A 23,257-nucleotide genomic window follows, 5' to 3' on the forward strand; every position below is an offset into this window, starting at 1 on the left:
TCCTTTTATCTTCTTTTAGCCAGGAGATTTGTTATACTTTCCAAGAGGAACTATTCACCAAGCTGACACTCCTTCAGGGGGATCTCATTCTACTCATTTGACCATCAGCACCTACCAAAATAAGTAATTGTTCTTTACCATTCCTTGGACACAGTTTGGATAAATGCTGCAGGTGACCTAAAATGTGTGTTTCAGAGCAATGGTGCTAGCTGTTGGCTAGAGCACGTGTCCAGATTAGAAGGTGGGGCTTTTGGGTTCTGTTCCTGATTCAGCCACTGAACTTACTATGTGAGCATTGGCAAATAGCTTAGCCTTGTTGCCTCAGTTTACCCACTAGTAACAGAGGCATAATAGAATACTTTCCATGCCTTCCATACAGGGGTTTTGTGAAATTTGTTTGTTTGTGAGATACTTTGAAAGCTTCTGATGAATGATGTCACACACACGCATACTGTAATTAAATCGAAACCAGAATTCTCATAGGAGTAATAAATGTCTGGGAAAGCAAATCCATTAGCTAATTGCTGCATAAAAACATAGCAAGTAGGGCTGTTGCTAAGAGACATAAGACATAGCAAGTAGGGCTGTTGCTAAGAGAATTGGTTTTTAATTACTTAATTATCACTTACCAGCTGGGGACTTTAGGTGGAAGATAGGGTGACAGGTACAAATTCATTGTTGCATTTTATGGTCCCTCAACTACTGGAGAGGTCATTGCTCGTTTGTTAACCCAGAGAATATGAAGCACATCGGGGATGAATTGTTAGCGTTTTGGTTTTTTTTTTAACTCCTATGCTGCCTAAACTAGGTGTCCAAAATTCTCTTAGATGTCTCACCTACTGCCACCCATTCCCTTTATAAAAATATCATTTTCATCTGCCTCTTTCAGCTGTTCCCCAGGGGTCAGCTTCCACCTCAACATGGCTTCCTACACCTTTTCCGTGCTGATGCTTTTGCCCATAGGGAGATGGCTGCCCCTTTCTAACTGGTTTGGGCTTTGCTGCTTTGGTTTTAGTTGAGCACTTGGTGGCTTTTATGTTTTCTAAGGTTCTTGTCCTTTCTTTTTTGACACTGCAGCTGGTTTCTTGGCTTTTTGGACTCTCTCCACAGCTCCAGCTTTGTAGGGCTTCTGGCAGTGCTAGCTGGCTTCTTGGCAATTGGTTTCTTATTCTTGGCTGCTGGGTTTTTCCTTGGTCTCACCAGGCATTTTGCTGAGTTCTGAGGAGCCAAAGCTGCCTATACTCAACGTACGAACTTCAGAGCCAAGCTTGATGTGGCAGTTGTTCTTCTCCGACTTCTAGGGACTTCTTAAGAGCATCCAATGAGACCCATTTGCATTCCTTGGAAGAGGACATCACCTTGGTCATACTGGGACCTGCGGCCATCCAGGCTTTGGATCTTCCTGCTGCCGCCTTCAGCAGGCACCGTTGAAGCTGGAAGAGGAGCTTCAACAGCAATTGCTGTCATTGCAGCAGCAGGTGCAGTTTCAGGCATGGTCACAGGCAGTTTCCAAACGCTCTGACACAAGCACTGCTTTCAGATTTTCTTCACCTGGCTCATGTTGTAAGGGTTAAGATGAAATGGCTTAGAACAGAAAGACGTGTCCCTCCTGTACCATGGGGAAATCTTTACTAATTTACAGTAGGAGTCATTCTTTTGGATCAGATGGCTAAAATATTCAAGAGATACTTTACAGTGTGTTTGCTGCTCTTGTTGTGCTAGAGAGGTAACATGAGAACCATACTTCCTGCAATGATTTGGCCATTAGCAGAATTCGTGCTGTCTTGTCATGGAGCAAACTTGACTAAGGAAGTTCACTGATTTCTAGATCAGTTTTTATGATCAGGAGAGAAATAACTCAAGTCGGTCTTCACAACTGTTAAAATATCTGTCAGATGGCCCTGAAAGAGGCTTTACGTTGCACTACATCATCTCCCCATCACATAATTGCTGAAGGCATGAGATGCTTGTGTTGAGTGTACACAATCCCTCAAGCTATGGGTGCAAGACAACGTGTCCTCACTGAGATACTTGAGCAGCAGTGCTATTAAGCAGCACATTCTCTAGGGTGCTCTGAGAATGAGCGAGAAGCTGGAAGAGTGCTGTTCCGTTAACAGCAAAAGTGTGACTTAACGTCCCTGCTGCTTAGGCTATGGCAACAAGATAGAAGCCTCCTACACATACTTTCAAGAGTCCCACGCAGCAATCTTAGGAGAAGCTGCTGTTTTGTATTTCTTGTGTCTGGAGATTAAGTACAGTGACGAGACTGACAAAAAATATCAGGAATGCGTGGTACATTTTGTTTGTTTTGAGAGAAATTTCAAAGAGCTCTTAAAATGCAACAGGCATCATAGTAATCTTTTGTACTCTTCCTTGGCCTCATGAGCATTGTCTCCTGTGAGCACTGTTTTCCTTTGCTGAGTGGCTGAGGGAAATTGAATGAATGTGCTATTTACTTAACAGTCTGACTGCACAGAGGAGCAGTGGAATGACAGTTTGATTACGTAGGCAGTATAATGTGGCTTTTTGTCTGCATTCATCAAGTAATACATATACTCAAGAAGTAGATACACCTGTTTTATGAATTTTCACTACAAGGAACCGTGTAAATTTATGCTTATTTTTCAATTTATGAATATTCTTTTTGCTACAATGAAAAAACCAACCTTCGTCTGAGCATCCACTGTACAGTCAGTGCTCTGCCAGCAGCTCCATTTTCTGTTTATGAATTTTCACCTTACATACGGTTTTCACTGAACAAATTACATTCATAAAACGAAGGAGAGATGCATACAGAATTCCAAATACAGTAAACGCTTTTGTAGCCAGCATTCTATCATCCAGTACTCTCCAATAAGCGGCATTTTAGCCAAAAGTAAATTCTAGTTATGTTTTCCGTAAGTACAGTCCAATGAATGCAAATCACAACAGCAAATACAGTGAAAGTTTACGGTGTGTAATACTGTTGTAGCTGGTAAATAAAGTACTCCGCATACGTTTTTGTTTGGTGTTTTTAATACCTAATCTTGTTTTTCTTTAGTGTTATGCATTGCTGGGTACACCTCTCTCTTCCCCAGACTATTTGAATATTTAGCAACCTGCCAGTCCTGGAGCTGCCAGATGTGAGAGTTTACTGTATATAGCCTGCTGTACAGTGTTGCATTCTGAAGACGTACATAAACACAGTTATAAGAAGCACTTATGTTTGAAAAGTTATGTTCTCAAAAGGAAATGCCAGAATTGAGATTCCTGTGCACCCTCATCTTTCTGTCTTGTGCCTATGCCATTATCTATGCCCAGCCAAAGCCAGTCTCTGCCCTGGCATTCCCCACAAACTGAGCTAGCAGGCTGTTTTTCTTCCTCCTTTTCTCAACTCTCAGACCTAGCTCTTGTCCCCTGTGTGTTTGAATCACACTGCTGCTTCCTTCCCACTTGCTGGGGTGGGGCGTGTTGGGTGGGGCACGGAAAGAACAGGAGAGAGAGAGTCTCCTTGCTCACGGTTTTAAGCCTGGTTCTATCTCAGAGCAGCAATTACAGGGAGAGCTGGCTTTGCCCTTTAAGATTTGGGCTGAAGCATGCTCACTTGCTCTGTAGGGATGGTACATGGACAGCTTACTCAAACTAGGAGCTGGGGTGGGCTTGGCAAAGACTCCCTCCCTCCAGAAGTACTGTGAATCAGCTGTTTACAACCTCCTGCGAAAAAGCCTCAAAGAGGTGCAGGATATGCCTTGAAGAGCCACGTGTGGTTCACGAGCTGTGGACTGAGTATCACTGCTCTAGGAAGATGGAATCTGAGTAGACTTGAGCTGCTGAAGTATAAGAAGTTTCTGTTGAGGATGTGCAAAGTACATTTTTCCAGAGATTTATAAGGTGGCCAAATGTGAGTCATGGAGGTGGCAAAAGGTAGATAACAGATAGAAAGATCTCTCTCCCTGCTGGGTTTCAAATCCCTGCTCCACAGTATGGGGCCACAAGATCATTTAAAAACAAACTTTCCAGAATTTAACGTAGGTAAAACACATTTTTTCACATTTTTGCTGTGGTCTTGGAAACAGCTGAAGTCGTTTGATTTCAATTGTCCAAAACAATTTAGCCTGAGACAGACACAAGCATGGAAAATTTCAGCCCAAATTTTTGGCTAAAGTTGCTCAGTAATAGGGATCAGGGTCTTACAATAGGAAATTTTAGGCAGTCTTAATAATGAGCAGCTATCAGTCAGCCCTGCCTGTGTGTGTGCATATAGACACACAGATTAATTTAATGTGGCCTTTTTGAAAATGTGTGTGTTGGCTTTGTGTAACCATGTTCATAAAATTAACTTCAAAATAATGATTTTTGGGTAACTCTCCATCAGTGCCTGCTTTTTTCAGTGGTTGCTGCTGCTCACTTCCTACCGTGTGAATGGAATCTTCAGCTAGTCCTAATAATTTAGTTGTGGGGTTTTCTTCAGCTTGGCATTCCCATTTTTTCACTGTTCTGTTTAGTCTGTCTTCCTGCTGCAGGCCTTATCTCTAACGTGGCTCTGCAGTGCCACCATGCACGTGGCATTTCATGGGAATGGATTGGTTTTTTACAAACAACAGTCAGAGCTGGGTCTGTTTACAGTGTAGCAAAAGCAGTAGAGCCAGGGAAGGTCTAAGATGGAGACAGTACCTGTGTTGATTTACAGACATCAGCCAAAGACTCCCATGGAACAGCAGCAAATGGGACACGTTGGAAAAAGATGATAAACTTATCTGAATCAGAAATGGTGATATTATTATTCATGAATAGTTGGATTACAGCACTGCCTAGAGTACCGATCACTTAACTGTAGGAGGCATCCTGCTAGGGCATGGAGAAACTTCTGTGGTAGCACAGAGAGGTCTGAGCCATTCCCACAAGGGGGTTGGGAGGGAGTGCCAGGAGTTGGGCTCCAAACTCATGTACTATATAGAGTTTAAATCTAAATAGACAAAACAGGATGAGAGAGGAAGTGTTATCTTCTCTTCCACAGGTGCAACAAGAAGTCTTGTGGCACCTTATAGACTAACAGATATTTTGGAGCGTAAGCTTTCATAGGCAAAGATCCACTTCGTCAGATCCAATTGATGAAGTGGGTCTTTGCCCGCGAAAGCTTATGCTCCAAAATATCTGTTAGTCTATAAGGTGCCACACGACTTCTTCTCGTTCTCGAAGATACAGGCTAACACGGCCACCTCTCTGATACTTCTACAGATGAAGAACTGAGGCATGGAGTGAGTAAGGGCCAGATTTTGCAAAGATCCGTCACCACTGTATAATGCAGACAGGTGCTTGATTGGATTTGCCGAATCCCACCGAGGGCTTAGCTGCCTCTTTAGATGCAAAATACCTTTGAAAAATCTGGCCTGGTGACCTGGCTTCATGGGAATACAGGGAGTCTGGCAACGCTGGGAACTGAATCCCGGCCTTCTGAGACCCTGCCTGTGCCTAACCCCAAAACCATCCTTCCTCTATACTAAAATTTCTCTAAAGCATGCTAATTACTCAGAATAGTTTTTCTTTTAAAGTGTTAATAGTTTATTGCTGTGCTGGCTGAATGTGGTGGTGATAGACAGTGTAGGTTTGGTGAGTGGGCATTGGCTGGGAGATGATGGCTACGTCTACATGTGCCCCATGCAAATGGCCATTTCGAAGTTTACTAATGAAGCGCTGAAATGCATATTCAGCACTTCATTAGCATGCGGGCGGCAGCGGCGCTTCGAAATTGATGCGCCTTGCCGCCGCGCGGCGTGTCCAGACGGGGCTTCTTTTCGAAAGGGCCCCGCCTACTTCGAAGTCCCCTTATTCCCATGAGCTCATGAGCTCATGGGAATAAGGGGACTTCGAAGTAGGTGGCATCCTTTCGAAAAGGAGCCCCGTCTGGACGCGCCGCGCGGCGGCAAGGCGCGTCAATTTCGAAGCGCCGCTGCCGCCCGCATGCTAATGAAGCGCTGAATATGCTTCATTTGCATGGCCATTTCGAAGTTTGGGGCACGTGTAGACACGGCCAATGAGTTAGGAATGTCTGTCAATCAGAGTGCAGCTTTAAACCAAATGTCCTTTGCCAAATGTTAAATGTGTATTTACCAAAACTGCGTGGTATCCTTCTTGACGGCCTTGAAGTCCTCTTCTCCATTTGAAACCATTCAGGACGCCATTATACCCATCTTAACGTGGGTTGCGTTTGGACATGGTTGAAAGTACAGATGAGTGAGTTAAATACATTACGAGTCTCATAATCCCCTTCAGAGTTAAATTTAAAAGAATTACAAAGACGTAAAAGTAATGAACAATAACGAGTCAAACTTTCAGCTGTGGGAAGTAAGAACAAAAAGTTGGCATTAATCCTAAAACAAAATTTTCAAATGTAGCCGGTGCATAATGGTTCAAATGAGTTTGAGGATGCTTATTTGCATTATTTTATGAGCAAGGGGGTCAAAGGTGTGACACTGAAATTTCAATTTAAAAATTAATTCATATGGCTATGGATTCAGTTGTAAAGTCTCCTAAAATTTACTCCATATGCCCAGAGTATTGTTCAGACATAAGTAGGAATATCTGTTTTAAGGGTAAATCTGAACTCTACCGTAATAAGCTGCAACCAGTGCTAATAAGGTGAATCTCACTTGATCCATGTTGGTTATGCATTGCTTCCACTATATGGGGATGAAAAGCAGCTGAGCCTTGTTTGAGCCTCATTTCAGTGTGACCTTTTCAGTCATTTTTGTTTCCTTCCACCCTGCAGTTCTTGGGGAGATTTCTTGTTAGATGTGATACCTGGGCTCGTGTTTGATACAGCGAAAGAAGATGTGGCTCTACGGACAAGTATACCAAGGCAACTACTGATGGTAAAGAAACGAGATTGTGAGGGGAACTGTAGCATGAAGTTCTGAATGTTACAGAAGTGTTCAGGAGAGTGCAGTTCACAGCCTCATAGCTGGGTTGGCCCCATTGCCTACAATCAAAATAATCATCTTTTGAGGTTTGCAGTTCACCTCCATTTTCAGTCCCCGGGAATAGGCCTCCCAGAAGCCCTGTCTAGTTTGTTGAACGGTCCTCTCTGTGTATCCAACATGTTCTCTGACACACTTCTGTTTTGGTGTTGCTTTGGGCTTCCCTTGGAAACCACCTCCCTCTGGCAGAGTTCTGAGTGATACAGCTGGCTGAGTTATTATTAGCACTCTGTGATCTCCCGTTTGTCCTCCTAGTGATGAGGTTGTAACTCATTCATTAACAGAGAACAAAGGGATGCTGCCAGTCCCACATGTGAGCACTTGCTTCAGACAACTTCAGGACGCCATACAAAAGATGGTTCCCAGCAAATGTAATGTTTTGAGGATTTTGACTTATCCCCTTTCTAGTGAATTAGGATTGTCTCTGGTAGTTAACTTGGGCCCATGTATGTGTTCAGCAGGTGGACATAGCTGACTCAACAAGGAGATTAAGCAGCTTCCTGAGAAGTCTTGCAGACCGCCTGGAAAAGACCAAAGAACTGAGATCCTCTGACATGAAGAAGGATTTCATTATGAATCGATTACCGCCTTTCTTGGGGAATGGCTCTGATGAGCCCTTGGCTCCAGGTGAGATTTAAGTTTATTGTTGATGCCCGAGGTGGGGGATTATTACTGCTCTCTGCATTGTGGTCGTACTAGAAGCCTCGGTATGGGATCAGCTCCCCACTGCGGTAGACACTTTGTGGGCACACCAAACACAGTCCGGGTGCGTAATGTGAAACATCAGGTGGCTGCTGCAGACAGATGGGAGAACATGGTAGCAGTGAGCTGGCTATAATTAGTGCAACGGGCTATGCCAGTAGCTTATCAGCTGCCCACCTGCTTGGCACTAGAGGAAACTTCAGCAGTTCTGAAGCAAGTGCTGACAAGTGATTGGATCACAGGGATTGCCAGGTTCCTACAACTTGGTCTGCCACTGACTGTGAATCCTGGCAAGTCATGTCATCCATGCTCCAGTTTCAGTTTAGGGTGCTGTAAAATGGGATGCACTCCCACAGGGAGCGACGCTGTGAGGCTTAAATAACATCTGTGTGTTGCACTGCTTTGCGATCCATGGGTTAAAGGGGCAAAATAGGAACAAAGTGATAATAGTAGATTCAGGACGTAGGATTGAATTTTATATGGTTACTTTTTCTATTGAAAATGAATGGAGCAAATGGCAAATGTAATGCTTGAGTGTTAGACTTACATATTTATTCTGAGTACCTGTTGTTTAACTGGTGCAGGTTATTGCTAAAATGCAGCTTGCTGATGTGGCTATTTGTAGCAGATAAATGTGAGCGTAAATGCCTCAGAATTTGAAAAGAATGCTCTTTCCTCCCTGAATTTGAGAATAAGCAGAAGACACAAGTACAACTATTCATGCCTAGAGTGTGTTAAGCTATTGGAAAAAAAGGTTAGCATGATTTACTGAGAATTGTGCTTTAGTTTCCTTCCTTTTGTCTCTTAGGTGGAAAACTACCGACATTAGACAGCAAAATCAGATTGCGGTTTAAAGACCATGCCATAATTACAGTGGAGCCCGATGAAGACAATTCTGTAAGTATCATGAATCTGCCTGCATGGGCTCCAGAGGTTGCTGCTGTGATGCTTACAGCTTTGCTGTGCTGTCTTGGACTATTGGTAAGAGTGTTTGTTTAGTTGCCTGGCAGCATCTGTTTGGGATTTGTCATGAGACTTCAGTGAGGTAGTGCAGTTCTGCTCTGTGCTGCACAGCGAGTTCATTTTGGAGTTCTACAAAGTAGACTTACTCAGGGCTTTTGTGTACCATGCACAGAGCTCTCACCATGGCGTGGCTACTGGCCTTAGAGCCAGGAAAAGGCTGGAACTGTATATTCAGCTACTACTTGCTGCTCTTTGGCAAAGGATAGTTGCTCAGAAACATGTTCTTTTCGAAGATAGGAGTTTAAATAGGATTTAAAGATGCGTTACCTCTTTGTGCTTCAGTTTCCCTATCTGTAAAATGGAACAAATGATACCTCCCTCTGTTGTTAAGAGCTTTGCACGAACAGCACTATGCAGCAGTGAGGTCCTACTAAAGACCTTGCGCAAGAGGGTGCAGCTCTATTGCCATCACTGGGGTTACCATTGTTTGCATTATGAGTGGGAGTAACCCTCTGTCCTTGGCCTTGCCATGGTGGCAGTGGGTGTTGAGCCATTCTGTGGGGGAGCTGGTAACATCATGGTCCCTGCTGTGTACTCTTGACACAGTGTAAACCAGAGGGGGTGGGGGTGGTGAGGAAAGGAAACATCTTCTGACTACAGTAGAAATGCAACAGGTAGAACAAGCTGCCTTGCCTTGGCGAGCTGTGCTTGGACGGAACAGTTTACCTTCACAAGACAGGGCAGCTGACTCTTTCACAGACACTACCACTTTCCTTTGAAAGACGGTAGCCCCCCAGAATCTGACCAGAGGCCTGAAATGTGAGAGATAGTAACTGACTTGTATACAGCTGGCCTAGCCCTGTTTTGAGCCTGTGATGCAGACGAGGTAAGTAGCCTAACAAGCCACTTAGTTCTTTACGAAGGCCACGCAGGAGGTGCACCCAGAAGGACATTATAAATACGTTCCAGGCTATAGTCTCAGTCTGTTGACAGCTTTAGTTATGGTGGATTTATGTACCCATGATCCTTTCAGCCTCATGTGTTCAAGGGGAGACTAGATGCACCCTCCCACACATGTGGTCAGTGCCACAGACTGAAAAACAGACATCTATGACAGTTATTTTTTTCAAGACCAGCATTCTGCATCTTTGTCTCCACTAATGCAAGTGGTAGCGAGCTAACTGAGATGGGTAATAAGAGTTGCTGGGTTGACCTTAAAATGAGCTGCTTAAATAAGGAGGCAGTTAGATGTGGTCAAAGCGATTAATTTTCTCTGTCTTGCATGATGATAGTTTTCCTTCTGCTGTCTTTTAGGATGAGCTTCGTAAGGAGATGGTTTATGTCTATCACTCTTTAAAGAACAGGCGAGAGAGACACATGATGGGGAATGAGGACGATGACCTTAGTGAACGAGGACTATCTGAGGTTTGTTGTTTATTCTCCTTAGTAAGATATGCCCATCAGTGGTCATCATGCCCCATAACCAGCTCTGAATTCATAGTGGAGCTGACTTTGCCTGTGCAACAAAGGATCACTACAGCTTCTCATGTTTAAAATGTTAATTATCCAAGTTGGGCTTCATGCAGCTTTGTTCTGCAAGGGTTAATTCACTTTTTCCTCTAGTCAAGATATGCAGGAGGATTAGTGGAAACTCATTGCTTTTCTCACTCACCCTCCTGTGTGCTCTCCCGCAAGACAAAAGGGGCTGGCGCAAGTGGGGACCATAGTACACCCCATTCTAAAACCTAGCCAGAATAGCTGCATGTTTCAGTGCTCATAAATGTCCACCATCAGTTTCCATAGTCAACAACTTAGAATTAAATACGGGTTGCATCTCCTTGGTCTGGTCGGGACCTGAAGGTTCCCAAACAAGAGAAATTGCTGCACCAGGGGAGGTCCAGCACCAGCCTGCCAGTGCTCCTGAGTTGCCAGCCCGAGTTCCAAGGGGCTCCAGCCCCACCCTCCCCATGGCTATGCACATGTTGCCAGCCCAAAGAATCCCAGATTTGAGTAGTGCAACCTGCAGGTCTTTGTTTCTCTTAGACTTGTGGCAGACTCTGACAGTGGAGTTCAAAAGGGTTTACACCGGGCAACCTCTGAGTTACTCTGTTTTTTATTAAATTACCTCTTACATCCTGTAGAGACCAGACCCTGTGTTGGCTCAGTCTGATCCCTGCATTGGACTTGTGTGATTTGTAAAATTCATGCAGTAATTAAGATGTGTGCCTAAAGAGTGAAGGTTTTAAATAAGACCTCTTCCATTAGAGAGTCGGTGACTGGTGTTTATTGTTACTCCTGAGGGGTCTTCCCTTTCTTGCTCAGGACTACATTCATGACTTCATCAGTGTGACTGGTGTTTACTACTTCTGGGATCATGTCTGCTTTTTCTGAGCAGAGTTGCAAATACTTCTGGGATGCTTCAGAATATCTGATTAATATAAATCTGAACCATCTAAAACTTTGTCCTGAGAGTTTAGTATGTAGAATTGTGCAAAATATGTACATGAAAAAGCTCCTGTAGGCTGTTTGCCTGGCAGTTGTTCTTTGGTGATTGGAACAAGGTTTTTTTTTTTACATATACTGTCAGAAGTCACAGATTACAAGAATGAAATTGCAGTTCTGTTGCCCAGTGCACTCAACATCAGGGAGGATGCCGTCAATGGAATAACCCTCAGGCCTGTGACAGTTATGCAAACACAGGTTGTGGCTTTCACAATGTTTGCACATGTGGTCTTTAAAGCATGCAGTTCTTCAGCCCGAAAATATGAATGAGGTAAAAGGTCTGTGACATACCCAAGCCCCTGTGCTCCTTTCAGCAGGGAGCTGTGCCTCAGGAACAGGGATAATAATCCAGAGGTGCTCAGGACATGTTCCCAGAACAGCATACCTCATGGGGATGCTCTGCGCAATTGCCATTTGCACTTGCATTACATAATGCTGTGGTAAAACACATATGTATGTAGTGTTGGTTGAGTGGTATGTAAAAGATCATGTGTCATTGCATATTTGAGGGTCTACCCTGGCCTTATTATTTTAATAATTTTTGCTTTTTAGACTCATGGGCTACGTTTTCCTTTATCTCACATGGATGCAGTGAAGCAAATTTGGAGAAGTACTGCTCTTGCTGTGAAGGAATTGAGCCTTAAGTCAGATGCAGAGAAAGAAAATCTTGTGTTATCACTCTGGGCTGAATGTCTCATTGAGGTAATATGAGTCTTTGAAAAAATTCAGCCCTGTTCTTGGAGCGCATCTGATTCCTCTTCTTCCATGGAGTTGCCTTCGCATACTGATGGAAAAAAGAAAGCAGTGTCTATTGTACTGCCCCGTGCTGGATTTCTTTTTTAAAGAGGCTTTACAAGCACTATCTTCTGTGTGCCTTAGAGAAATCTAAATACCAAAGGTAGGGTGGTTTTCATGGCTGAACTCTTACATGTAAAATGAGATTAGGCAGAGGGACACAGTGGATATAGCAAGAAAGGAGAAGAATTCATCATACATCACAACTGCAGAATGAGCAGTGAAACCTACAGATACCAAATGTTTGTTTAAAAGTCCTTTGTATTTAACTCTGTGTCCTGCTGCAAGGAGTGGGTCTGTTTCACTCTGCTTAAAACCAAAAGAGCTACTTTAAACTCACAACAAAGGAGTTATGAATTTTGTTTGGTGAGAGTCCCTGCACTTTTAGCCCCGTTTCATCACCATGGTCCTCACTCTCTCTCTGGCTGTTTCTACACATGCCACTTTCAAAGAAAGTGGCATGCTCATAAATAGCTTGAAATATGCTAACGAGGCATGGATGCAAATTCCCTGTGCCTCATTAGCATAAGGCCAGGTGATTTGGAGTCCGGCAGGTGTTCTTCTGGACTCCAAAATGCCATTTATAAGCATGGGCCCCCCCCCGGGGGGGGGGTCTTCTAGAGGCCCCTTCTTCCCAAAAATTTTCAGGAAGGGGCCTCCAGAAGGATGACTTCCTTCAGGAAGAGCCCCCTGGCGGGCTGCACTTCTAAATGGTGTTTGAGTCCGGAAGAACGTCGTCTGGACTCCAAATCACATGACCTTATGCTAATGAGGCACTGGGAATTTGCACGTAAGTGGCATGTGTAGAAAGGGCCTCTATGTATTACTGATATTAAACTTAGTTTGAATGCCTTTGGGAAATTTGTCTCCCCATATTAGTGCACTAACATGCTAGCTGGGTAAAGGCTTGGTGTAAGTTTAGGTGCCTAAGGCTGTGTCTACATTTGCCCCAAGCTTTGAAGGGGGCAGGTTGATTAGGGCAATGAGAGAGTGCTAATGGAGCGCTGCCCTGAATATGCAGCACTTCATTTGGCTAATTTTCCCCTGTGGCAACTTTGAAGTTTGTAGTCCCTTTATTCCTCAAAATGTACAAAATGGCTTTTCACGTGCACACAGGTGAAAATTTAAATGCCAGCAGGATAGAGGAGTAAGGGTTGTAAGGCTCTGAATTCTTCCCATAGCAGCATCAGATCAATTGAGGCATTTTAGTATCTGACAAAAATATGTCTAGTAAAACAGTTGGATGTGACAAACTGGTGAGGTGTGCAACCTGACACATTGGGTTTGACAGTTTTTATATATGACTCCCTTTATCTAATGTCTGTTCCCCTCAACAGTAGAATCTGACAAAAGAACAAAGCCCTGCTGAAAATTAAGACCAGTGAGTGCCTGTAGAGGCTCAGATCCTGATGGCTCATCAGGTGCATAGCACCCAGGGTCTCAAATACCCAGCTTGCTTTTGCTCCTCCCCAAAGCAGCCTGTGCTGTGTGTCCTTCCTATAACATTAAACAGGAGTGTTTCTAATCACCCTACAAAACACACACACACTTTGCACACAGCATGGAGGAGGAGGTAGAATAAGAGAGTATTGCCATTACTTAGCTAGCAGCTGAAGAGACTGCTTCAGCTACTAGGTAACAGACTATGTGCTTGTGGGTTGTTTACAAACAAAGCCAGGGATGGGATAAGCTAATGTCACCCACCCCCCCAGGTAAGCCTACAGTTGTCCTCAGTGTGTGTTGCTCTACTCTCTCATGTAGCTCACTATTCAAAACCCACCCAAACCCCCAGGACTAGTTCAAGTTCAGTGACTTGTCGTGAGGTAGGTTGGCTAATCTGTTTTCACAGCTCTGCCCAGCCTCAGTTAGGAAGTGAGCCTGCCTGCTAAGAGGTAAGTACAAAAACACAGCTGGCTTAGATCTGTGTTGTCAGTCCATGGGAAAGCAGGTAAAAAATTGTGCTCCCACTCCCAGCCTTGGAAGATAAGTGGTTGCTGCTTGTTTTTTCAGTCATGTGAATCTGTAGGAAATGTGAGGTTTATTTGAGACTTGTCATTACATACCAACACAAACCTTCCACTACAGGTCATTGAAATAGTGCTAGAAAATTGTAAAGGTCATCTGATGGAAGTTAGCTAGAGACCACATTTCTATGCATGTGAGAAGTGCCTTGAAGTTTAGTGACTGAAAAGCATCCTCAAGTTCATGCTAGCGGCCTAATATTGAATAACCAGCACCATTTTATTATGCAGCACTGAAGTATTCCATTCCCTGCCTATCACCCATATTATGCACATGCTCTGAGGGGCAAAGGTAAGCATGCAGATATTGCATATCCTGTTGTAACACACTTGCTAAACTGAGAATGAAACAAGGCCCCTATATATTTAAATTTGAATATTTTTAATTTTCTGGGAGAGAGAGATGTCAAGGAGTGTATACACGCTGTTTGTCGTAACTGGGGCACTTCAGGAGGAAGTCATTTCAGTGATTTTTGTGCCTTAAACAATTATTGCATTTACAGGGTACAAAATACTGTCAAGTTAGAAGATTTCCCGCCCCCCCCCCCCCCCCCAAAGTCTTTACAGTTAAAATACACATTCTTTATATACACAAGCCTCCTTTACTTTGTTATACAATACTGACAGCTGCTGTGAGCTCATTTTGAAGGAAAAGGAATATTACAACTAGAAGGCATAGATCAGATTTAAAATTTGCACTATATTGACAGACTTACACAGAAAAATCTATACCACTACCAGTGCTTTAAAAGATTAGTGTCAAACTTAGTCACTTAAAGAACTGTTTGATTTTTTTAATATTTAGAATGTAAAACAGTAAATAAGTGCAAGTAGATACAGCTATTCAAAATATCAGTCAAGAATTCTCTCTCATACAAAAATAGTCTTACAGCTGTTTAACTTTGCTGATGCAAAAATGAGAATTTTTTTGGTTTGTAGGATGAGACATTAACATAAAATAACTATAGGAAACAACACCATGATTCGCTTTTTGGTTTAGCTAATCTGGACATTTTATAATCAAGACAAAAAACCCAGGAGCCAGAGGATATACCTTACTAAGAAAGCATTACATATTTAACTGCATTTTGGAAGAACCATCAAAATGGAAATTTTGAACGCTTTCTTTAAAGGGTTAAACCAAACCAGGGAGCCCTCTGAATATGATCTGCCTGACATAGTCAACTGTTAGAAATGAAATGCAAGTCTATTCTTTAACTGTAAGAGAAGTTGCACAGCATTGAAAGTTGTGCTTCTGTGAAGCACTTGTGTCTTCAAACTTTTGGTTGCTTTAGCTGAGGTAAACAGTGCTGATGAGCCTCACAAAGTTAGCATGCATCAGGTTGCTCCTTTCACCTTGCCCAAGCACAAGGTATAGGGGATATGAGTTAGCTCCTTACAAAACAAATCGATTTTGTATGTATACCGTTGAACATATTGCAGTTCAAAGACCAAGATGTATTGTGTTAATTTAATCTCAGCAAGGTCCTTCTAGAAAGCTGTATATGAAAATCTACTTTCTTCCCTAGCTCAGGGGTTGGAAACTGAAGGTGGGGGAGATAGGCCACTGAAAAAAAAGCTATTCTGGTTTAATACAATACTTCTTAACACAAGAACTTAATTATACCCCGGGTGGGCAATGAGCTGGCTCTCTTCACTCTGTCGTTCTCTCTCTTAAAGACTAACATGGAATTCTAAGCCTTAATCTGTTAGGCACACACAACAAACAAGTTGTACTGTACCAAAAGATCATTGGTATGTTCTACAGTATTGGACTCTAAATCATTCCCACAGCGTCTTTAACTTTTAAGGAGACGGGAGAGATGAGTTCACAGTCACAGAGGATAAAAGAAAGGCTATTTAGAAATAAACTGCAAAGTTAAGTGTTTGCCACTGTCCCATCTTTGCCTTCTCTGAAAGGCCTAGTGAACATTATGGGAACACAGGCTTGCCTAGCGCCTGAAGAGGAGGAAGACCTCAACATGGTGTCATCTGTAAATATTGGTGGGGGGTGGGGACGCTGTGACATTAAGCTCACCTCCTTAATGTGCAAAATGGGCAGTTTGGAGGTCAGTGCCCAGCAGGAAGAGTAGAGTGGACTTGCTGAGTAACATTCCAGTGGCATGTGACTTCAGTAGTTCCTCCTCTCCCACACAGAGTTCACAGCTCACTTGGGCACATCCCAACATCCTTGTAGTGGTTTTATTCACAATATTTCAATGTCCCATTTCTGTGAGAGTTCCAGCTCCAGGGGATGACTGACAATTATATAGTTCCTATCATAATAATTTCCTCCTAAAAATAGAAGTTGATTAAGGCAAGGCTAATTATAAATGCAGCATAATTAAATAAATACTTTGTTCAATGAAAAAAATAGTACACTGAAAAACTGACTGTAAAAATTCAAATGGAACAACCAAGTGTCTATAAATACAGGAAACATGCTGCAAAAATCAGACTTTTAAAATGAATCACATGATAAACCTTTTTGGAGAGTGGTTTCCCGTCACTGGGAAGACAGCATTGACACTCATCAATCACTTAATATCTTTGTGCATTAATATAGTCAGCTGTAAAATGGGTATGAGTACCCTTCATTCTGTCCTAGGGCACAGAATAACAACAAAATGTTCATGATGAACTGGATGCTCCAATACCCTCTTCTATATTTATCTGATCTTCAGGGGTCTAAGCTTCTGTCCACTTTAATCATCACTACTTGTCAACTGAGCCCTTTCTTCAGGCATGTACCCTTCCATCTTCACTTGTCCCCTCAGACTACTTTCCATCTTTCGCCTTAATCCCCTCTGCCTTTCCAGTGGAATGGGGATGGTAGCATTCAAAGGCTACACACAAGTAAGCGTCTCTTCTCACTCCTCAGCCCTGTCTCTGCTGCCTTTGCCTCCTCAAGAGCTCAGTGCTTAGTCTTCTGTGAATGTTCCCTTTCACCTCACCTTGCTGGTCCTAATGTCCAGTCCTAGAGAGCACAAGTCGCTAAAATATGGATCACAGAAATGAGAGGTAGGATAGACCTGCATAACTTCAGCAGGCTTATTTGATAAAGATTACAGCACACACTTTGCCGTACATTTTCTGATTCTTAAAATTAGGCCAGATAAATAGTCTCAGGCAAAGGGGTTGCCACTACTTCATTTTGAAAATCACTGAGCTCCTAATACTCCTCTTCCCCCCCACTCCCATATTCATCCTAAAATCTTCTTCCTATTATTCCTAACTCTGTTTCCTTGAATTGTCTTCTCTGAACTCTTGCCATTCTGTCAACTGATTTCTTGCATCCTAGTGCTCAGAAATGTTAATAGTGCAGCTGCCAATTTCATGCATACTGGCCAAGTAAGACCTACATAATTGCTTGAGAAGGATCTCTAGTGTCAAGTTCATCTTTATACTCAGAAAAAACTTTTTGCCAGAGTGAGTTAAGAGATTTTTAGAACTGCTCTTTCTGCCTTTTTATTACACTTAGTTCAGTTTCTTGTTACTGGCAGATCCAGAAGTATTACTAGAAGTACCAGTGCATTGGAGGTGTAGAGTACCCCAGTCCTGTGCCAGGGTTTGTTCTCGCCAGCCAGATTCACTTCCTGGAAGCTTCTGAGTTCTTAAATACCAATTTCTATTTGCCACTTGACTGTGGGCGGCAGGAATGATGTCTGTTCGAGCTATAATAGGTCACACACCTCAAAGACCAAAAAATTTAATGAACCTGCTATTTATAGGTGCATGTTACATTCTTTAGCAGGTTTATTATTCCTGTGCCACTTTGGTCACATTGGTATTAGATTGTGCATTGAAGTAGTATAAGTTGAAACAATTTCAACATCTAGCACGTGGAACCAAACACTGCTCTTTAAACTGGCTGATCTCATATTCTAAAACCCATCTATGATGCTAATAATAAGGACACTTTTGTATGTGAAGACTTAGGATCAAACTATGTACGACATTAAGGGTCATTTAATTTCTAGCAGCCAGAATTACTCTTCAGTTATCCCGTGTGTTTTGGGAACTCTATTGGGGCAGATTTTTTTGTGGGTTTGTGGAACATCCATCACCTCACCCTCTAGAGTAAACATACTTTTGTATTGTATAAGCTGGCTGATGGTACAAACAACTGGAAAATCCCAGCTAATCATGACTGCATACAGCAAAAAAGAGCACGTGCATGAGCTTTTTGTTACCTTTGACATCAAGGACCAGTTGATCACTAAGGAATGAACTGATGGTTCCATCTTCACTGAACCTCCACTTCTGCCTTGCCTTTCCATGTTCTGTCCACAGTGCTACTTTAGCACCAGGTATCTCTCTGCCACTGATGATATCAAGACATGCATCATTAGCCTAAGAGATTTGGAGAAAAAATAATCAAATCTGTGATGCCTCAAAAGAGAAGTTCTGTAATTAGCAACAGACCCCAGCACTAAGCTGCGAGCAGATTACATTCATGCCACCTACTACTAATAGCTTGTTCACTGGGTAGATGAGCATGCATTATTCCCTAAGGTTAACAAGCAACTTTCAGTGAGCGTTTATGCAAGAAAAAGAAAAGCTCAAGCAATTCTTTACTTCTTCCTTTGTAGGTCACTTTTAAATATCTGAAGGCTTTACTGGATACACGGACAGTCAGCAGAATCAACCCTTCCAACCCAGAGGCCTGTGCTAACTGTCTAAATATAGCTGTGCAGAGAGCACTTCAAAGTTTGGTTTGGGCTGGGCTCAGGTTCTGATGCACTTTTCAGCCTGAGCCACAGCTTCTGTGACTGTTTTTAGAGTGCCAGCCTGAGTCCCATTAGGTCGAGTCTGTCACTCTTGTCTGGGAGGCTCAGCCCTGTGGCCTATGTAGGCATTCCCATTGTGACCAGAGTGCAAAAGGCCTTCACAGTGTGCTTGCTGCATAAGTGCCTATCACAATCCAGTCCTATGTTCAAGGCTTCCTCTCAAAAGCGCACATCAGAACAGGGGAAAATTGATGCCATCTCCAACCTATGATGCCCCATGTAGCAAGCCCAACCCACTAGAGAGTACTGTATCTCCCAAAAAGGAGCTGCTAGGGTGGATTAATTTCACTCTCTTAAATTGGCAAGCAGAAAACCATGATTTAAACAATCTATTTTAATCCTGTTTCAATGTGTGTTTTAGTTCTTTTCCTAAACAAGAATTCATTCTCATTGGAAAACCATTAAAATGTGGATTTGAAGTTAAAATATAGTCTTTTACACTAGTTTTGGAACTTCTTTTTGCTAATCATGAGTACTCACTACACATGTATTTCTATATCTTAACTTGCATTTACTCTGTTTCTTAAGTTGTATTTTTTACTGTTTTAAGAAAATGTGAGAGTTAGATTTTTGTTTTTAATAGTGATGTGTGTCAAGCACTACTTGGGTGGAAATTCAAATTAAATCAAGAGCCCATAAAAGCCAACATTTGATTATTTTAAACTAAATAAAACTCCCTTAAATGTGCTGGACAGATGGAAAAAGAGTTTATCAAAACATGTTTTGCGCTTAAAATGGTTTATTAAGCAGAGGAAGTATTCTCTGTAGTTGGTGTACTGAACAGATTGTTTTAGGTCATCATGTCCTTTGTTAGTTTTGGAGAAGATCTCATTTTTCTCACATCTCATTCTTATTCAGAGATTGGAAGAATCAAAAACAGCCTTTTCTGCCTTTTCAGTTTCCAACTGGTTTAACTTTGAATCAACTGGTTACTGAACTACCTGAATAAATGAAAATGAAAAAAATATTTTGTATAGTAAACCCCTGAAATACGTGGCTTCAAGTTGCACATAACTCACTTTAACAGCTGCTCTATGGCTGTCAGCCTGCCTAGAAACCCTTCTCCCTGCCTTCCCCCAGTGGTGCTGTTTTCAGGCTGACAGCTGGGTGGCTGGGGGAAGGTAGGGAGGCACAGCCAGGAAACTGACCAGCCCTGGTGGGCTGGTCAGTTTCCGAGGTCCTGCAAGCTTTAGGCTGCTGGGAACCAAGCAGCATCCTGGTTCCCAACTCCCCACTCCAACTTGTGCGAAAATTTGAGTTACGTGGGGGTTGCGTTCCTGCAACTGGGGGTTTTACTGTATACCTGCAGGAGAGGCTATTTCTGACAAAAGTTAGTTTAGTGCTTCAGCAAACTCTTATGTCCAGATGCTTAACCAGTGACTTCAACCAGATCAGGGGGTTAATTTTCACAAACTTGTTAGACAATACTTTTGTGCAATATTATTGTGTAGTTTATTTAAATAATTTTAATAGGCTATAATAGGGACCTTAGTATGGGCTGACAAGTTAAAAAAAAGAAAAAAAAACAGATCTGTACAGCTTGAACTTCCCTAGTCCAGCACCCTGTGTACCTGGCTGGTGCTGACCAAGAGAATTTGCTGGACCATGGGAGGTCAATATTGTCTAGCACAGCGTTTCCCAAAGCATGGTCTGCAGCCCCATATCAGTCACTGGGGGGTGGGGGGGAATAATCAGTCCTTAGAAAATATACAAATTACCATGTAGGATCCTGTTAATTTGGTACGTTTTGTATTTTCCCACACAATTAAGGTAATAATAAGTTAGGCGTTTAAGTATTTTATATCGAGATTTATATTATTATTATGTACTATTGTGAATAAATAATATACTGAAAGTTTATTCATTTTCATATGCGTTATATTTTTGGGACGCAATAAAAGGTACTGAAAAATACCAGGTCCCAACTATATAAAGCTTGGTCAACCCTGGTCTAGCACATTGCCAACACTTTCACTGCATACTGGGCTCTTAGAAGACACTTAAGGTAAATTACAGCTAAACAACAACACAGAACACAGAGAGCCAGGACTGGTATCTGGAAACAAACTTATGAGACCAGGGGGAACTTGGCCACGCTCATGATAAGTGAGCAGCTAAACTAAAAATCACACCATACTACAGCTGTTGCCAGATGAGATATTGGTGGATTAGAGAGATTCCACCTGTATTTAACTTCAACCAAAAAAAAAAAAAAGTCATTGATTTTGATGCCCCCCTGGGAGCAGCAGGAGGCGTTTTGTCTCCCAAGGCACAATTCCTCCAGAAGTACTGCTTGGGGACATGAAACTCTGTATCAGACCCCTCACAGTGCTATGTCTAAACAGCACAACTGAGCACAGCAACTGCACTTTTTCCTCCTTCAACTCAAGTGATACAATTTTCACTGTAAATACAGTTTATACAATCTTTGCTGAGAAAATGCTGTCAGCATATTACTACTACACAAGAAAAGCAAAATGAGGAAGAATGATGCCTAGTGGCTCCAGCCTGGGATTTTGGAAATCCAGGTTCAAGTTCCATTCCCTGCACCGCCACAGACTTCCTGTGTGACCCTGAGCAAGCTACATGGTCTTGGTGTGCTTCCATTCTCCTCCTGTGAAATGGGAAGAACAGCACTTCCCTAGCTATAAAAGGGTTTTGCGAGGTGAAACATTAAAGATTATGATCTGCTCAGATACTACTGAACTGGTGGGTCATAAAAGAGAACCTAACAGAGAGAAACCAAAACACATAAGGAAAAGTGTCATCACATGTCCAGGAGTGTATTTTCATCTCAATGCACAGAAGTTTACACAAGAAGTGATTGTGTCACATATTCAAAGTAAATGTGACCCAACCTTAAAAAATAGTGGAAATGTAAATAAATTTGTTTAAAAAGTTGTACTGGGTTAAAAGTGCCCCCCCCCCTTTTTTTAAAAAAAAAAAGGGGGGGGGGTTCATTTACCTAGCAACCAAAGAGCTTGCACTATGCTTTATAAAGATGACATGTTTCCTGCCATGAAGAATTTCTGCCTAATTTAGAGACAGACAATACAAAGAAGTAAGATGTTAGCCTTAGGCATGAGCGCAGCAGAGACACTTGATTTAGAGGTGCTGGCTTGACATGGTTTCCCATAAAGGCAGGGTTTACAAAGATTGGTTTAATGCAGCAGTTCCCCACCTTTTCCAGATGGGGACCCATTTTGACAATTCAGGAAGACTTGGTGACAAAAGGCAACTCAAAAAGGGGTGGGGGGGGAGTGGGAGGGCAGAGCTGTAACAAGCTAATTTTGTGCCTGAGGCAAGAATATAAAATTGTGCCCCCTCATGTTTATATATTCATAGTAGTTATTTCATAGAAAAAGGAAAAATACATTAACTACATCACACTACGTTTACTATAGTTAATTATTTTTTTTATTATAGTTGATCTGAGTTGTGGTGGCCTCATCCCCAAACCGTGCCACTCTGCTCCCCCAGCTTAAACCCCAGAGGCTTGAGGGGCTGGGGAGTCACAAACAAAAACTGACATATCAGCTACATAGGGCAAAACGGGGGAAGGGAGGAGGGGGCAAAAATGACATAGTGCAAGAGTCTATCAAGTGGCTTGCCTGGGATGGCTACGAATACCAAAGATGGAGAAGCTGTCTTTGTAATGTGTAATTGCTTCCCTATTGATAGGGCTGCTGGATGTGGCAGTGTTAAGGAGCTGCAAATGGCTTCTTTAAGCGCCACATGCCACTCCCAGCTGCTGGTGACCCTTGACAAATCTAATTGCAACCCATGTTTGGGTCCTGACCCATAGGTTGGGAATCCCTGGTTTAATATCTCTCACCACCTCCACTATGCAAATTGTTCCAGCACCCCAAGGAGTAGCCAGTGAAGGAAAAAAAGGATTGATAGAGCAGCTGTTGAGGGAGACTGCTGATGGAAGAAAGGTGCCTGGGAAGAGGAAGGCTATTCTAGGGATGCAGAACAGGAGCATGATAAATGACTTACTATCAAGACAAAGGGACAGGCAGAGGTAATACATTGCATGGCCAACTCATTAACTCACCTTGCATTTGACGAGGCCACGACAGTAGTGCCAGATCTGGGTATTCTTGCCATTGTATGGGGAAACACACACTGAAGTACCTCTTGCATCTGAGATGTTTCCAGTGACTGTTAAGTATTTACCCTGGGCTCGGTTCTTTATTCTGAAGTAAACAGCTGGCTGGCCAAGTTAGAAAAGCACCATTATACTGTATATTTTGTATAGTGAGGTATGAGCAAACCTTCCCACCAGCTCCACCATTGCTAGCATTCTTATAGCAGTTTCCTGCCCCCGACCCGCGGTCCAGTTTCTTTTCATTTCATTTCAAAATGTCTTTTACATATTCAGATGGCAGTTTGAAGGGGGTTTGGGAATGAAAAAATAAGTTAGAAAAGAGCTCTAAGACATTAGGTATTGGAGGTAGAGGGGACAGCTTCTAATTTATAGCCATTCATTTGCTCACGAACACATACACAAACATGGGATTGACCT

The 23,257-nt window shown here is 42.6% G+C and overlaps 2 protein-coding genes across 4 annotated transcripts in view; one reads left to right on the top strand and one right to left on the bottom strand.

Annotated features, from left to right (window-relative positions):
- Positions 1–20,638, top strand: part of RIOX2 (ribosomal oxygenase 2) — a 39,713-nt gene extending 19,075 nt beyond the window's left edge. For 2 of the 3 annotated variants that reach the window (XM_074998331.1, XM_074998325.1), the window contains 7 exons: positions 20–123; positions 6,749–6,851; positions 7,415–7,583; positions 8,467–8,555; positions 9,936–10,046; positions 11,676–11,825; positions 18,532–20,638. In XM_074998331.1, the coding sequence (XP_074854432.1) occupies positions 20–123; positions 6,749–6,851; positions 7,415–7,583; positions 8,467–8,555; positions 9,936–10,046; positions 11,676–11,825; positions 18,532–18,678 (873 nt within the window). In that variant the 3' untranslated portion in view covers positions 18,679–20,638. Of the gene's footprint in view, positions 1–19; positions 124–6,748; positions 6,852–7,414; positions 7,584–8,466; positions 8,556–9,935; positions 10,047–11,675; positions 12,660–18,531 lie in introns of those variants that run through there. The other variant, XM_074998340.1, reaches the window with a different exon arrangement.
- Positions 12,726–23,257, bottom strand: part of CRYBG3 (crystallin beta-gamma domain containing 3) — a 175,737-nt gene continuing 165,205 nt past the window's right edge. The window contains exons 20-22 of the mRNA XM_074998308.1: positions 22,787–22,945; positions 18,133–18,292; positions 12,726–16,234 (exon numbers count right to left, since the gene is read on the bottom strand). Of these exons, the coding sequence (XP_074854409.1) occupies positions 16,146–16,234; positions 18,133–18,292; positions 22,787–22,945 (408 nt within the window). The 3' untranslated portion in view covers positions 12,726–16,145. The remainder of the gene's footprint in view (positions 16,235–18,132; positions 18,293–22,786; positions 22,946–23,257) is intronic.

The sequence above is a fragment of the Carettochelys insculpta genome, chromosome 1 (genome assembly GCF_033958435.1).
Source record: "Carettochelys insculpta isolate YL-2023 chromosome 1, ASM3395843v1, whole genome shotgun sequence".
NCBI classification, from domain to species: Eukaryota; Metazoa; Chordata; order Testudines; family Carettochelyidae; genus Carettochelys; species Carettochelys insculpta.